At 38.8% G+C, this 15,561-nt stretch overlaps 1 protein-coding gene across 6 annotated transcripts in view; it reads left to right on the forward strand.

Moving 5' to 3' along the window:
* Positions 1-15,561, forward strand: part of LOC117016645 (protocadherin alpha-C2) — a 177,649-nt gene that overhangs the window by 20,273 nt on the left and 141,815 nt on the right. The window contains exon 1 of one of the 6 annotated variants that reach the window (XM_033096127.1): positions 2,468-4,945. The exons of 3 other annotated variants lie outside the window; for them this stretch is intronic. In XM_033096127.1, coding sequence (XP_032952018.1) covers positions 2,534-4,945 — 2,412 coding nt within the window. In that variant the 5' untranslated portion in view covers positions 2,468-2,533. Of the gene's footprint in view, positions 1-2,467; positions 4,946-10,071; positions 12,583-15,561 lie in introns of those variants that run through there. 2 more of the 6 variants (XM_033096135.1, XM_033096137.1) reach the window with 2 other exon arrangements.

A 15,561-nucleotide genomic window follows, 5' to 3' on the forward strand; every position in this document is an offset into this window, starting at 1 on the left:
GGTATTTGATCATTTCTCCTAGCAAGTAGTTGGGCTCCCATTCAAGTTTCCTTGCCACTGGAAACCAAAGCTTGGGCATGATAAAGACTGTAGAACAGTCAAGTATTTCTAAACCATAAGAGAAAATGAGAATACCAGCCTTGCTCATGTGAGGTATATGGGTCCCAGTTTACGTAATTAAATGGAATACTTTTCCACACAAGTTATACACTATAATTTTCTACTTCCTTGTTCAAGCTTCCTTACTCAAACTGGTTAAGACTCGATGACATTGTGGAGAGGCTAACATAAAATATAGCAAGATAGTCTCCCTTTTTCCCATTTTCCTTTCCTTTTTCTGGCACTATCCTTTGCTGCTTCCTGTCTAGAAAGTATTAGCCACAGCATTTCCAACCTCAGTTTACTATTTATTTATTAGACCTCATTTTCATCCTATTGTAAGTAATAGGGTCATACAAAGTTTTTGTCTCCAAGATAAGGGACTTCATTCTAAAAATTCCAATTTTCCTCTTCAAATTCTTGACTGAGATGATTCTCAGCTAATAAGAAATTTTAAAGACTTTTGAGTTTTTCTCTTTAGAGGTGTATTGCTGCTCTACCAGATGAGTGCTGAATAGTTCCCAAATATATATCCTTTTTATTCTTTGCATTCCTCATCTATGGTTTTAATTATTTTACAAAACAAAGTAAATGGATAGAGTCCTTTTCACTTTTTTCCAGTGTGTTTGACACCTATGATCACTTTGTACAAATCTACAGTTTCGGTCCTCAAACAGTGAAGCTGCTCTGATTCATGTTTTAATTCAGAAAAAAACACCTGATTGTGGTTCTTCATAGAATGGAACCCTAAAGCTATTTTCACTACACTGATTTCTTTTTTGTCCGAGACAACCATGGGGAAAAGAGGTTTATGCACATAATAGGCAAAGGAAATCTGAAAATGGCTACCATCATGTCCTTCTATATTAACTTTATGTCAGAAAAATATATCATGCTCTACTTTTTAGGACTTATTCATTGCCTATTAAAACTCAGATGTCTCAAAGATCATGACTGACAAGAACTGGAATGAAAACTAAGCTAAAAATCCAGGTTTTCAAGATGGAAATTGAAATACATATTAATTAGGGCAATATCTAAGGATAATGTTTTTGTATCTCTGGAAAATTATAGAGGCTGCTGAGATATCATATTTTCCTGACTAGCTATGTGATCACCTTAATTTAATGTATTTTATTAGTCAATTGGAGGGAACCAAACTATTCTATTAGGTACATATTCAGCAAATACTAGTTAAGTGTTCTGAGCTATTAAACTATTAAGACAACTATTCTTTTTAAAGTTATACATACATACCAAAATGCCTACAAAAGAGAAATTAATATAATAAATGGCCTAAGTGATTCATCTGGATGCATAGTATATAAAAGAAAGTAAAGATACTTGCCTAATTGGTTTAATCATGAAAGTCATCATTGGTCAAGGAAGTTTAAATGGTTATGAAATGGGGGAAATTGCTTTGTGAAGCATTTGGAAATGATGGATATTTTTCAGGTAGGGGACAAAATGAGTATGTTTGTTTAGTGATAGTTTTTGTTGGATACAGCAAATTGCCTACTTTGACTAAAATATATGAGCAACATAGGAGAAAATAAAGTTTAGGCATATTAGACACTGGAGAATGGGCAAGTATTTATAAATCACAAGAGACAAAATGAGAATATCAATGTTGATGAAATGAAATCAGTATGTGCCAGTGAATAAAATTATTTGGAATAATTTTCCACACAAATTAAATACCACAACATCCTACTACCCCGTTAAAGCTTCCTTGCACCTTCCGCCCATAGGTGATCTAAGGAAGACTTTCAACTAAATACTGATGGTCTGTGTTTCCTTTTCGAACATTTTCAAAATTCCCTTTCAATGGCTTATTCTTGGAATCAGAGGTTCCCAAGAGATGGGTTCTCTGAAGTCTTCAACACCTGGACTATGAAATCCAAAGAGGAACAGTGTCTCCCCATTAATAACAACCTTCCCACATTCTTGGGAATACATGAATTTTCCTAACCATCACTTTAAAATTGTAGGTTTACAAAGCGTATGTTAACTACAGTTGGGTCTCTGTAAATACTTAAAAACCTGTATGAAAAAAAGGACTTCCACTGGAGTAAAAACTGCCCTTGTGGTGAAACTAAGGATCACATTCAATCAGTAGTACAAAATGTGTACCCCAGTAGTACAAAATGTGATTCTATTCTCCAACGGCATTAAAGTATGTGGAATGGCTGAAAGAATAAATAAGAGGTAGCAGTTAAGAGCATGGATTTCCAGAATCGATTACTTACTGTTTGGAGCCACATGATGTCGCTCTGTACCACAAAATGATCTGATAGAGAAAGGAAGAAAAAACCCTTCTGTTCTTACTGTAAAGAAGCTGCATCCACCATTCAGATGCAGAAAAATGGAGGATGCAGAGGCACTGGACTGAATGGTCAGAAGATATCTCTTGATTTTGAAATAAGATTTCTTAATGAGAATAAAGCACTGCAGGCTTGCAATGGTGTTTTCCTGGAGAGAAGATCTAGGAGCCCAGCAACTACTGCTTTCACTTCTGTTCCTCACAATCTGGGACGCTGGGAGCGGCCACGTCCACTACATGGTCCCCGAGGAGGCCAAACACGGCACCTTCGTGGGCCGCATCTCCCAGGACCTGGGACTGGAGCTCGCGGAGCTGGTCCCGCGCCTGTTCCGGGTGTCATCCAAAGGTCGCGGGGACCTTCTGGAGGTAAATCTGCAGAATGGCATTTTGTTTGTGAATTCTCGGATCGACCGCGAGGAGCTGTGCGGGCGGAGCCTGGAGTGCAGCATCCACCTAGAGGTGATCGTGGAGAGGCCGCCCCAGGTTTTCCATGTGGAGGTGGAGGTGAAGGACATTAACGACAATCCGCCTGTGTTTCCTGGATCACAAAAGAATCTGTTTATGGCGGAATCCAGACCGCTTGACTCTCGGTTTCCACTAGAGGGCGCATCCGATGCAGATATAGGGGCCAACGCTATCTTGTCTTACAGACTGAGCCCCAATGAATATTTCTCGCTGGAAAAACCATCTGATGATGAGCGGGTAAAACGTCTTGGGCTAATATTAAGGAAACCTTTAGACAGGGAACAAGCTCCGGAGATTTTTTTAGTGCTCACGGCCACTGATGGAGGCAAACCTGAGCTGACTGGCACGGTTCAGTTACTCATCACAGTGCTGGACGCCAACGACAACGCCCCAACTTTTGATAGAACACTCTATGAGGTGAAGCTACCGGAAAATGTTCCTAATGGAACGTTGGTAATTAAACTTAATGCCTCAGATTTAGATGAAGGTTCGAATGGGGACATTATTTATTCATTTTCCACTGATATTTTACCCAATGTGAAATCCAAGTTCCACATAGATCCGGTTACTGGAGAAATTACGTTAAAGGGATATATTGATTTTGAAGAAAGCAAATCCTATGAAATTCTTGTAGAGGGTATTGATAAGGGACAGCTTCCACTCTCTGGCCATTGTACAGTTATGGTGGAAGTTGAAGACACCAATGATAATGTCCCAATAATGGAATTCAAGTCCTTGTCACTCCCAATCAGAGAAGACGCTCCACTGGGCACCGTCATCGCCCTGATCAGCGTGTCCGATCTCGACTCGGGTGTCAACGGGCAGGTGACCTGCTCACTAACACCTCATGTCCCCTTCAGGCTGGTGTCCACATTCAAGAACTATTATTCGCTGGTGCTGGACAGCGCCCTGGACCGCGAGAGAGTGTCGGACTACACTGTAGCAGTGACCGCGCGGGACGGGGGCTCGCCTTCGCTGTCGGCCACCGCCAGCGTGTCCGTGGAGGTGGCCGACGTGAACGACAACGCGCCGGCGTTCGAGCAACCCGAGTATACGGTGTTTGTGAAGGAGAACAACGCGCCTGGCTGCCACATCTTCACGGTGTCTGCGCGGGATGCGGACGCGCAGGAGAACGCGCTGGTGTCCTACTCGCTGGTGGAGCGGCGGGTGGGCGAGCGTGCGCTGTCGAGCTACGTGTCTGTGCACGCGGAGAGCGGCAAGGTGTACGCGCTGCAGCCGCTGGACCACGAGGAGCTGGAGCTGCTGCAGTTCCAGGTGAGCGCGCGCGACGCGGGCGTGCCGCCTCTGGGCAGCAACGTGACGCTGCAGGTGTTCGTGCTGGACGAGAACGACAACGCGCCCGCGCTGCTGCCGCCTGGGGCGGGCGGCGTCGGCGGCGCGATGAGCCAGCTGGTGTCGCGGTCGGTGGGCGCGGGCCACGTGGTGGCGAAGGTGCGCGCGGTGGACGCGGATTCCGGCTATAACGCTTGGCTGTCTTATGAGCTTCGGCCGTTAGCGGGGGCCGCGCGCAGCCTGTTCCGTGTGGGGCTGTACACGGGCGAGATCAGCACGACGCGTGCCCTGGACGAGGCGGACGTGCCGCGCCAGCGCCTGCTGGTGCTGGTGAAGGACCACGGCGAGCCGGCGCAGGTGTCTACCGCCACCGTGCTGCTGTCGCTGGTGGACAGCGGCCAGGCACCGAAGACCCCCTCGCGGGTGTCGGCCGGCGCCGCGAGCGTGGACACGGCTCTGGTGGATGTGAACGTGTACCTGATCATCGCCATCTGCGCGGTGTCCAGCCTGTTGGTGCTCACGCTGCTGCTGTACACGGCGCTGCGGTGCTCGGCGCCGCCCACTCAGGGCGTGTGCGGGCCCGGGAAGCCCACGCTGGTGTGCTCCAGCGCCGTGGGGAGCTGGTCGTACTCGCAGCAGAGGCAACAGAGAGTGTGCTCTGGGGAGGGTCCGCCCAAGACCGACCTCATGGCTTTTAGTCCCAGTGTACCTGACTCTGGGGACAGAGAGGATCAGCAGCCAGCAACTAGGGATTCCCTTTCAAAGGTTAGTTTACATACATGTCTTATTTAATTTGAACATTTAATCTGAAGTTTTATTTTCTTTTGTTTTCTTAATGTCTTCTTATTTTAAAAGATTTATCAGAGTGAAATTTTCTGACAGATTCATTTACTCTTCTTAGCCATTTTAAGTAAAATATTTGAGAGTTACCGCACACCCAGGCAATATATGTTGTTTTGTTTTAAATCTTTATTATTAAATGCATACTTATAAGTATAATTATAAATTTTGTGTCCACTATATTCACCTATTTATTATCAATTGTAATAATCTTTTTAGAGAGCATTTTCTTGTTATTTGCCCATAATTGAAAAGTGCACAGACAGAATAATATAGATCAATCAGTTATTTGAAAGTAAAAACCTCCATTCCAGAAGCCACTTAAAGGAAACTCTCAAAACACTTTCCTTTTTTTCTCCTCCAAATATAGCTACAGTTTTAGCTTTATAACTATGGTAAATTTTGACCTTTTTCTTGAACTTTATATAAATGGAATTTCAAAAAATGTGTTATGTGTGTGCATGTGTTTTGTATTCCTCTTATTTATCATTCATCGTTCTATAGGATCATCTATATTGCCATGTTAGAATTCATTTATTTTATCTCTAATAGTTTACCTTATGAATAGAGCATGAGTTATTTATTCCACTGTTGAGGACTTCTCATTGTTTCTCCTTATTCCTATTTTAAATAATGCTACCATAAATATATTTGTAAAATTTTCAGTGCCATGTGCACACTTTTCTCTATTATTTAACTAGGAATGAGATTAGTGGAACCTAGAATATGTACATATCTTCATCTTTAGTAGATATTGCCAAACAGTTTTCACAAATGCGTTTACCTGTTTATATAATACTTGTGCTGGAGTGTATGAGATTTCCTATTGCTCTACATATCTCCAAAACTAGGCATTCTCAGATTATTTACATGGTTGCCATTTAGCTAGATGTCTTTAGTATTCCCATTTTATGTTTCCTGACTTATAAATGAGGTTGAGCCCGTTTCTGTATTATTATTGACCATTTTTATATCCTATCTTGTGCAATAGTTATTCAAGCCTCCTTCCTATTTTTCCATTCTGTTGTATTTTTCTATTACTTTTTACAATTTTCTTATGTTTTGTACATAACCCCTTTCTACTCTGTGGCTTGGGATCAAGATTGATTTTCCCCCAAGGACATTCAATTGAACCAACACCATTCCTTAAAAATGAATTCCACATATTTTTACAAAACAACTATCCATTATGTAGGCATGGTGTTTTTATGTTCTGATCTATGAGTATTTAACTTATTTTTTGTTTGTTTTTGCATCGATGCCATGTTGCTTCTTTCGTTTCCACCTAAATTTGTATATACACTTCATAAAGACAAGTTGGTGAGGTTTTTATTTGGATTGCATTGAATGTAGGATTGAGGAATGTGAACCTAGTTGACATCTTTACAATAATGAGTCATTCAACTTCGGAGCATGTTCTTTTTATCTAAATAATCTTTAATGTTTCTTAATATTTTAAAATTTTTTGTATTAGAGGTTCTACACATCTTTCTTTAGATTTAGTCTTATGTATTTGCCATTTGCAGTCATTATAAATATCAACTTTAAGTTAAAATTTATTTCTGTTTAATCATGACACATATGAATATATTTTGTATTGACATGTTACTAATTCTAGTAATTTATCTATACGTGCTTTGTATTTTTCCATATAAGCAATCATCTGGTCAGCAAATAATGTGGTTGTATTTTTTTTTCTTTCCAATTCTTAATACCTTTTATATCCTTTGTGTCTTATGGCATTGGGTAGAACCACTAGTACTATGTTAAATAGAATATTAATGATATTAATATTTCTGGTGGTAAATAATTCTGTTTGTATGTCAGAAATATACTTATTTCACCATCACTTTTGAAAAATAGTTTTGCTGAGTATCAAATTCTGGTTGGAAGTTATTTTTTTCCCCAGCACTTTCAAGATGACAGTGCTTAGCCTTCTTTTGAGAAGATGGCTGTCAAGTTTATTGTTCAGATATTGTGCCTTTTTTTCATCCAGCTGCTTTTTATAATAGTTTTTGTTTTTGATTTTCAATAGCTTTACTATATGCTTAGTTTAATTTTCTTTGGCTTTTATCTTGCAGTTTTTAAAGTTTCTTGAATATGTCACTTGATGTCTTTCATCAGTGTAGGAAAAATTTCAGCAGTCTGCCTTGAAATATTGCTTCTGCTTCATGTTTTTCCTATTCTGTAACTCAAGGGATATGTATATTAAATTTTTTCACCATACCTCTTATATCTTTTGTGTCCTGTCTTTTATTTTAAATCACTTTTGATCCTTTTATTACATGCTGGATTTTTATTCTGACCAATCTTCTACTTCACCAATTTTCTCTTCTTCTTAGTTCAATCTACTATTAAAATCATCAATTGAAGTTAAACTTCAATTATAACACTTTTTAGCTTTAGAATTGTAATTTCCTTTTGAAATAGATTACAGTTTTCTGGTGAAATTCTTTATTATGTATTTATTTCTATACAGTAATCACTATTTATTTGTGATCTGCTGGATTACTGTAATATTTGGATTATCTGCATATCTTTTTGATTTTTCATTTTTTCTCTTGCTTGGTAAACCTGTTTATGTGTTGAATTCTTGATATTGTGCATGGGAAGTTGCAGTTGTTCTATATGTAGTTATATTCCTCTAGAGATGGATAAGGAACTTTTAAATATCTGACATATATGAATTTAGGGCATTTATGGAAAGACATGAATTGAGATAAATTTGTTTATCTTTTCCTTTTTTTAACTATTACAATGATGTCTGACATTAAAAAAATCTTCTGAACTTTTTCAATCTCTTCTCACCCCCCCAGTTCTATTTTGTAGTCTCATATAAATTCAGTAAAATACAGATTTTTAACTTACTTTAAAACCTTCTTCTTCCCCACCACTGAATGATAAGAACCAAGATTTTTGAAGTTGATTACTGTATAATTACCCTTTTTTCTTTTTTCCCCTGGACACTGGCTAATACTATGAGAATCCTATATACCTCACCAAGTTTCCACTCACTTGATCTCGGATTTTAAAACTCATTAAAATACCTACAAGATTGTCATTTCTCTCAATTTAATGATAAGTAAACTGTGCCTCAGAGACATAAAAAACTTGCCTATGGCCACATGGATATTAATGTGAATACAAAGAATAAACCCAAAGGTTCTGGAATTTAGAACTTGTCCCTTTCTACCATTAAATGAGCTCATTTGGCTCATTTAATGAAGGCAATGGGATTCCGAATACAAACTAAATTTAGTTTACTCTCAGGTACTTTAAAATTTCTCTTAGATTTTCTCTCCAGAATGCAATATAATATGAATATTTTAGCTCAATATTCTATGGATAAGTTGAACGTTTATAAAAATAATGTAAATATATGTACAATATGCACACAGTGTACTTTCATAGGATAAAGTATTTTCCATACATAATTAAATTTTTTGGTCAAATTTGATGCAACTGCATAAATTGTTTATAAATCTTTAAAACATTGCTTCAACTTCATCTGTTATTTCTCAGCAATGGGGTAGACCTATGTAATTTTCTGCAGATAGCGCAGAAATATAACTTATTAAAATTTTAGTCTAGTTTTGTAGGAAATAAAGTACCTCTAGACTCTAATGCAAAATTAAATTTTCTAGTGTAAAATTTTCCTGAGTGCTTCCCAATAAATTAATAAAGACACCTCAAAACACTGGTTTCCTTAACCTAAATACATTGTCAAGAAAAGAGTTTTATTTCTGCAATGGGAGTTAAACTTATAACTGAAATTTCCAGGGAAACTAGCTAATGAAAAGATCAATCAATAAGGTAGTCTATAATATTTGATTGAAAGAATGGTTTGGAAAAAGGTTTAAAGAATTTTCTCTACCTATGGAGTCATCTATGGAATTAAGACTAGAGAGTCTATAGTTGTTGAGAAGGTAACCTCCAACAGAAGAGTTCAGCATTGAAATACAAGTGCAGGTGGTAATTTAAAAACTTAATATAATCTAACAAATATGATGATGGGTCAAATGTCAAGAGTCTTGTTTTTTCCAAAATACCTTTATATTTACATGATGTATCTTTATATTTACAAGTGGTATACAGTAAATCAACTGGAGTATTGAAAGAGATAAAATTCACATAGAATTAGCCTGGTTAATAATGTGATTTATTTTCAATGTTTTAATTTTTACTGGAACCCAAGCATTTTATGGAGTAGTATATCTACAAACAGCATTAGGATTTTGATTTGCTGCATAAAAGCAAAGATATGTGCTTTCACAATTTATATCAACCCTGACTTATCAATAATAACAACTTGAAGAAATGCTGTCTAGATGCATCTAATTTACAAATAGTGCCAAGATGCTCACCAAAATTGATTGACTATGATTTTGGCTTTTAGGAAATTTAAATCTCCACATTATGATTTTTTTAGTCAATACTAAAGTAGGTAGGTGATATAGAGAGAAATGAAATGGATTTTCAGCAATTTGAAAATCAGACTTCCAAAATGGAACTCAGTCAAGAATGTTATTCAAATAGTTTTACTTTGAACATAACATCAACAAAAGCTAATATTAAATGCTGCAAATAGGAATATAAATTTGTTTTATGAGTAATGTAAAAGTAGTAGACAAACATACCATCAAAATAATAGAGAAAAACTCAAGAATCTTAATGATATATATTTAAATATGGAAAGAAATGAAAAACGAAAACTTTTAAAGTCAGTAGGGAACCTATAAAGCCTCTCCCTAAATGGAATAGACCAACCAATACAAATCACTCTAGTAAAGATTGGTGTGGCATGACCTCAGTAGTATTGATTTTGTAGTATTTAATGAAAATTGATACCTATTATTAAAATTTTAATGATATTTTTGATTAGAGATAAGGGAAATGAAGAATACATGAGTCACTGAAATGGGGAAATATTTAAGGAATGTAAGGTAAATAAAGCATAACAAAGTGTAAAATACTTACCCTTTCATCCACATGATGGCGCTGGAAACCGCGTTTGTATTTTTTATTTATCAACAAAGGAATACAGTGAGTTTATATTTCTTTGAAAAGAAAAAGGCCACTCCATTCTTTACTCTGGTGCTGAAGCTTGAAAGGTCAGGATATTAAAAATTATAGCAAATTGGGAATTAAATTTCCCAAAGCTGTTGTGAGGTAGTGCAAAGCCATTTGAAAATTGCACCAAATTTGCGATGGTATATTCCCAGAGAAGTCTGGCAGCCCGGCATCTGCTGCTCTCGCATCTGCTCCTCGCAATCTGGGAGGCTGGGAGCGGCCACGTCCATTACTCGGTCCCGGAGGAGGCCAAACACGGCACCTTCGTGGGCCGCATCGCGCAGGACCTGGGACTGGAGCTGGCGGAGCTGGTGCCGCGCCTGTTCCGGGTGGCGTCCAAAGGCCGCAGGAACCTTCTGGAGGTAAATCTGCAAAATGGCATTTTGTTTGTGAATTCTCGGATCGACCGCGAGGAGCTGTGCGGGCGGAGCACGGTGTGTAGCATCCACCTGGAGGTGATCGTGGAGAGACCGCTGCAGGTTTTCCATGTGGAGGTGGAGGTGAAGGACATTAACGACAATCCGCCAAGGTTCTTCCGACAAGAACAAAGATTATTTATTTTAGAGTCAAGAATAGCTGATTCCCGATTTCCGCTAGAGGGCGCATCTGATATGGATATTGGAGCAAACGCAGAATTGAGATACAAGTTAAATTCTAATGAATATTTTGATTTGGATGTTAAAAGAAATGAAGAAGAAACAAACTTTTTAGAGCTAGTATTGAAGAAGCCAGTAGATAGAGAAGAAACCCAAGAACATCATTTATTATTGATTGCAATTGATGGAGGAAAACCTGAACTAACAGGTACAGTTCAGTTATTGATCAATGTATTGGATGCAAATGATAATGCCCCGGAATTTGATAAATCAATTTATAATGTTAGATTACTGGAAAATACACCGAATGGGACGTTAGTTATTAAATTGAACGCTTCAGATGCAGATGAAGGCATTAATAAGGAAATAGTGTACCTCTTTAGTAATCTTGTTCTTGACAACGTAAAATCCAAATTTATAATCGATTCTAACAGTGGGGAAATAACAGTTAAGGGAGAACTGGATTACGAAGACTGTAATTTATATGAAATTAATGTTGATGCTGTAGATAAAAGTACATTCCCATTAACTGGACACTGCAAAGTAATAGTGAAACTCTTGGATGAGAACGATAATACTCCGGAGATGGTCATAACCTCTCTATCTCTGCCTGTCCAAGAGGATGCTCAAGTGGGTGCTGTCATTGCCCTGATCAGTCTGTCCGACCGCGACTCCGGTGCCAACGGGCAGGTGACATGCACTCTGTCACCGTCGCACATTCCCTTCAAGCTGGTGTCCACCTTCAAGAATTACTATTCGCTGGTGCTGGACAGCGCCCTGGACCGCGAGAGTGTGTCGGACTACGCTGTAGTAGTGACCGCGCGGGACGGGGGCTCGCCTTCGCTGTCGGCCACCGCCAGCGTGTCCGTGGAGGTGGCCGACGTGAACGACAACGCGCCGGCGTTCGCGCAGCCCGAGTACACGGTGTTCGTGAAGGAGAACAACGCGCCCGGCTGCCACATCTTCACGGTGTCTGCGCGGGATGCGGACGCGCAGGAGAACGCGCTGGTGTCCTACTCGCTGGTGGAGCGGCGGGTGGGCGAGCGTGCGCTGTCGAGCTACGTGTCTGTGCACGCGGAGAGCGGCAAGGTGTACGCGCTGCAGCCGCTGGACCACGAGGAGCTGGAGCTGCTGCAGTTCCAGGTGAGCGCGCGCGACGCGGGCGTGCCGCCTCTGGGCAGCAACGTGACGCTGCAGGTGTTCGTGCTGGACGAGAACGACAACGCGCCGGCGCTGCTGCCGCCTGGGGCGGGCGGCGTGGGCGGCGCGGTGAGCCAGCTGGTGTCGCGGTCGGTGGGCGCGGGCCACGTGGTGGCGAAGGTGCGCGCGGTGGACGCGGACTCGGGCTACAACGCGTGGCTGTCTTATGAGCTGCAGCCATCAGCGGGTGGCGCGCGCAGCCCGTTCCGCGTGGGGCTGTACACGGGCGAGATCAGCACGACGCGCGCCCTGGACGAGGCGGACGCGCCGCGCCAGCGCCTGCTGGTGCTGGTGAAGGACCACGGCGAGCCGGCGCTGGTGTCTACCGCCACCGTGCTGCTGTCGCTGGTGGACAGCGGCCAGGCGCCGAAGACCCCCTCGCGGGTGTCCGTCGGCGCCGCGAGCGTGGACACGGCTCTAGTGGATGTGAACGTGTACCTGATCATCGCCATCTGCGCGGTGTCCAGCCTGTTGGTGCTCACGCTGCTGCTGTACACGGCGCTGCGGTGCTCGGCGCCGCCCACTCAGGGCGTGTGCGGGCCCGGGAAGTCCACACTGGTGTGCTCCAGCGCCGTAGGGAGCTGGTCGTACTCGCAGCAGAGGCGGCAGAGGGTGTGCTCTGGGGAGGGTCCGCCCAAGACCGACCTCATGGCCTTCAGCCCCAGTCTTCCTCAGGCTCCCAGCTCATCAGACAATGTGAGTTTCAAAAATTTTATTCATAGCAATTTTTCATCATAAGGCTTTAATATTACATATTTAATGTTTCCCTCCATCTCTCTTTTTACTTTAAATTCTGGCTTTATACTTAATAACTGCAGCATTCTTTTAGATGTAAATTTTCTGTTGGTAGTAATTTATTGACTTAAAATTATACTTGAAAGTCATTAGTTTGTTAGAGATCATTGCTTTACACTATAGAGTTTATTTCAGTAACATTCCCCCTTTTTATAAGGTTTTTAATATGGAATTAATAGATTTGTGTCTTTCCACGATAGAAAGTGTTTTCGAAATTAAATTTTAATAAGTATTTTAATTTTCAATCTTGAGGAAATGTAGGAAGGTACTTGTAAGACATATATTTAAAGTTATTACTTATTCTCAAAGTCTCATATTATGGTACATCAAAATGTTTTTATGTTATTGAGTCAGTTTGCCTTTTGTTCTTCATTGAATAGCAAATATTTTTGTGTTTTTTTACACCAGTTTATTTCTTTAGTAATATTTGTGCACTGAATGATTATTTTCAAGTTAGTCTAAATTGTTAGTCTTTGCATACTTGTGATGAATTTAACATGAGTAATTAAAATTTTTAGCTTGAAAGCCTTCACTTTATTCATTTTTGAATAAGAAACACATTTACATGGTTTAAAATGTTTCCCTTCTACCTCCAATAACAAGCCACTTAGTACACCTTCTTGGTTATTTTCAAACATTATAATATCTTGGTTATCTTTCTGAAGATATTTTTTTCATCTACAAATCATGATGAAGAATCATGCCCTCTCCTATTTTAATACATAATATTTGTATTTCCTTTCCTCTTGTTTTCCTTAGTCAATATATCATAACATCATTACTTAAGATTTCTCATTGTTTTCTCCAGATCTATGGAGTCCCATTTTGCAGATATATTATGATCCCACCCCTTAATGTCAACATTTAGTGGAAGAATGATTAGGTTTTGTATAATTTGCATTTTTCAATTTTCAAATTATTATGTTGGTGAGAAAAATTGTGAACTCCTACATTTTAGAAAATCCTAACATTTTCAAATTAGAAAATTTTGGATTTATTGTTGCTTTTTGGTTTTCAGATTAAAAAAATAAGTATCATGATATAAACTCCACCCTTAAGTTTGTTGTTTACCAATACAATTGTGTATAAGAAAGCTATACAATTGAATCTACCATAGGCAAGGGTACTCTCCATCTCAAATGTTACAAAGAATTGTTTTTCTGTACTTCTTGAAAAAACAGTGGTGGGTTCAGCAGGTAATAAATATTTCACATTTCATATGATAAAATATCAGTTCTCCCTTTTATTGCTTTGCCTTATTTTATTGCTTTATTTTCTTGCATTCTAATATACATTTAATTTCATAAGTACACTTATATCATACTATTCAAACATTTCTAATACCCCATTACTTTGGAAGAAGTCCTAGACATTGACAAAGGAGTTCTTACGATTGTGAAAATTGTAGTTAACAGTTGTCAGATTTTAAAAATCAAGTTAATTTAGTTTTAAAATATAAACTCTTTGATTTATATTATAACTGAAATCTTTCCATGCTGGGGAAGTTGTTCATAGACTGACTAAACCTTTTTTCTCTACATACAATTCATTGACCAGAATGAATTGTTTTTTGCAAATAAATGAACAAAAATGTAAGCTGTTTCTCAAGAGAAGACTAATATTTTCCTTTTCCATGTTAATTTATTTTACACGAAGTATTTCAGTAACATTGTATAATTTTCTACTGGAGCCAATAAACAGAATTATTACAACTTTCCAATAAATTGGATTATATTACAAACCTTCTGGAAATTTCTAGGAACTGCAATGGAAAGATAGATTTGATACTTAACTTTAACTAATTTGAAAGTTGAAAATTGAAGACTCTTCACTTAGGACAAATTTTATGAAAAACCTTAACCACTACAGAAAACCTGCAACAATAAGACTGCAGGTAAAATATATCTTTTGAAAATATATCTTTTTTCAAGGCTTATCTTCCCTCAAGCAAAGGAATCTTTTGTTTTAGGGATTATTATTAGTTAGCAAAAGAACCCTTTGCTTATGAAAAAAAAAAGCCTGCAATGATAAGGACTACTACATCCTTATAGATCTAGGTTAATTATTTTAAGCTGGAACTTTTGGGGGGAGCTTATTTGTTTTAGGGATTATTATTTTGTTTTAGGGATTATTATTAGTTAGCAAAAGAATCCTTTGCTTATGAAAAAAAAAAGCCTGCAATGATAAGGACTACTACATCCTTATAGATCTAGGTTAATTATTTTAAGCTGGAACTTTTGGGGGGAGCTTTGTATTACAGTTGTCTGTGAGGATTTTACAAGTATGTCAGAATTTTGAAAGAAGGTGGTGTTGACATGTGTCCATTTGAAAGTCTTTTTTGTGATTCTCATTTTCCTCTTTTGAGAAAGAGTTTAATCACCTCCAGTTGATGATGTTGAGGATGAGTTTGTAGTGAAATTGACATTTTGGCTTTACTTTAATATGAGGGTAACATTTTTACAGGTAAAGATGGAGGTAATTTTATAAAACAGCTTGACCAAAAATTGTAATGAGGAAGAAGACAAGCAACTGATGTATATTATCTGCAAAACAGAATTCACACTGGAAAATAGTTGAAAATAACACTCAAATTGTTGGCTTGTGATCACATATCAGGTCACACAGAAGTGATACTAATGTCTTAGAATTTCTGTGTTTAGTGAAATTCAGTGAAAACTAGCCATGAAGATAAATATGGTGGTGTATGAAAAGACAGATGGACTGTAGGTATACTTTGAATAGGACAGGTGAGGAAAAGGGGTAATTAAAAATTCATATTGGTGACATGTAGAATGTTAATGCCATTAAAAGAAAATGAGAATTTCATGGGTTTGAATTTGGGGGTTATTAATGATTTCTCTTCATAATCTTAAAATTGTA

Source organism: Rhinolophus ferrumequinum, chromosome 24 (genome assembly GCF_004115265.2).
Source record: "Rhinolophus ferrumequinum isolate MPI-CBG mRhiFer1 chromosome 24, mRhiFer1_v1.p, whole genome shotgun sequence".
Taxonomy (NCBI): domain Eukaryota; kingdom Metazoa; phylum Chordata; class Mammalia; order Chiroptera; family Rhinolophidae; genus Rhinolophus; species Rhinolophus ferrumequinum.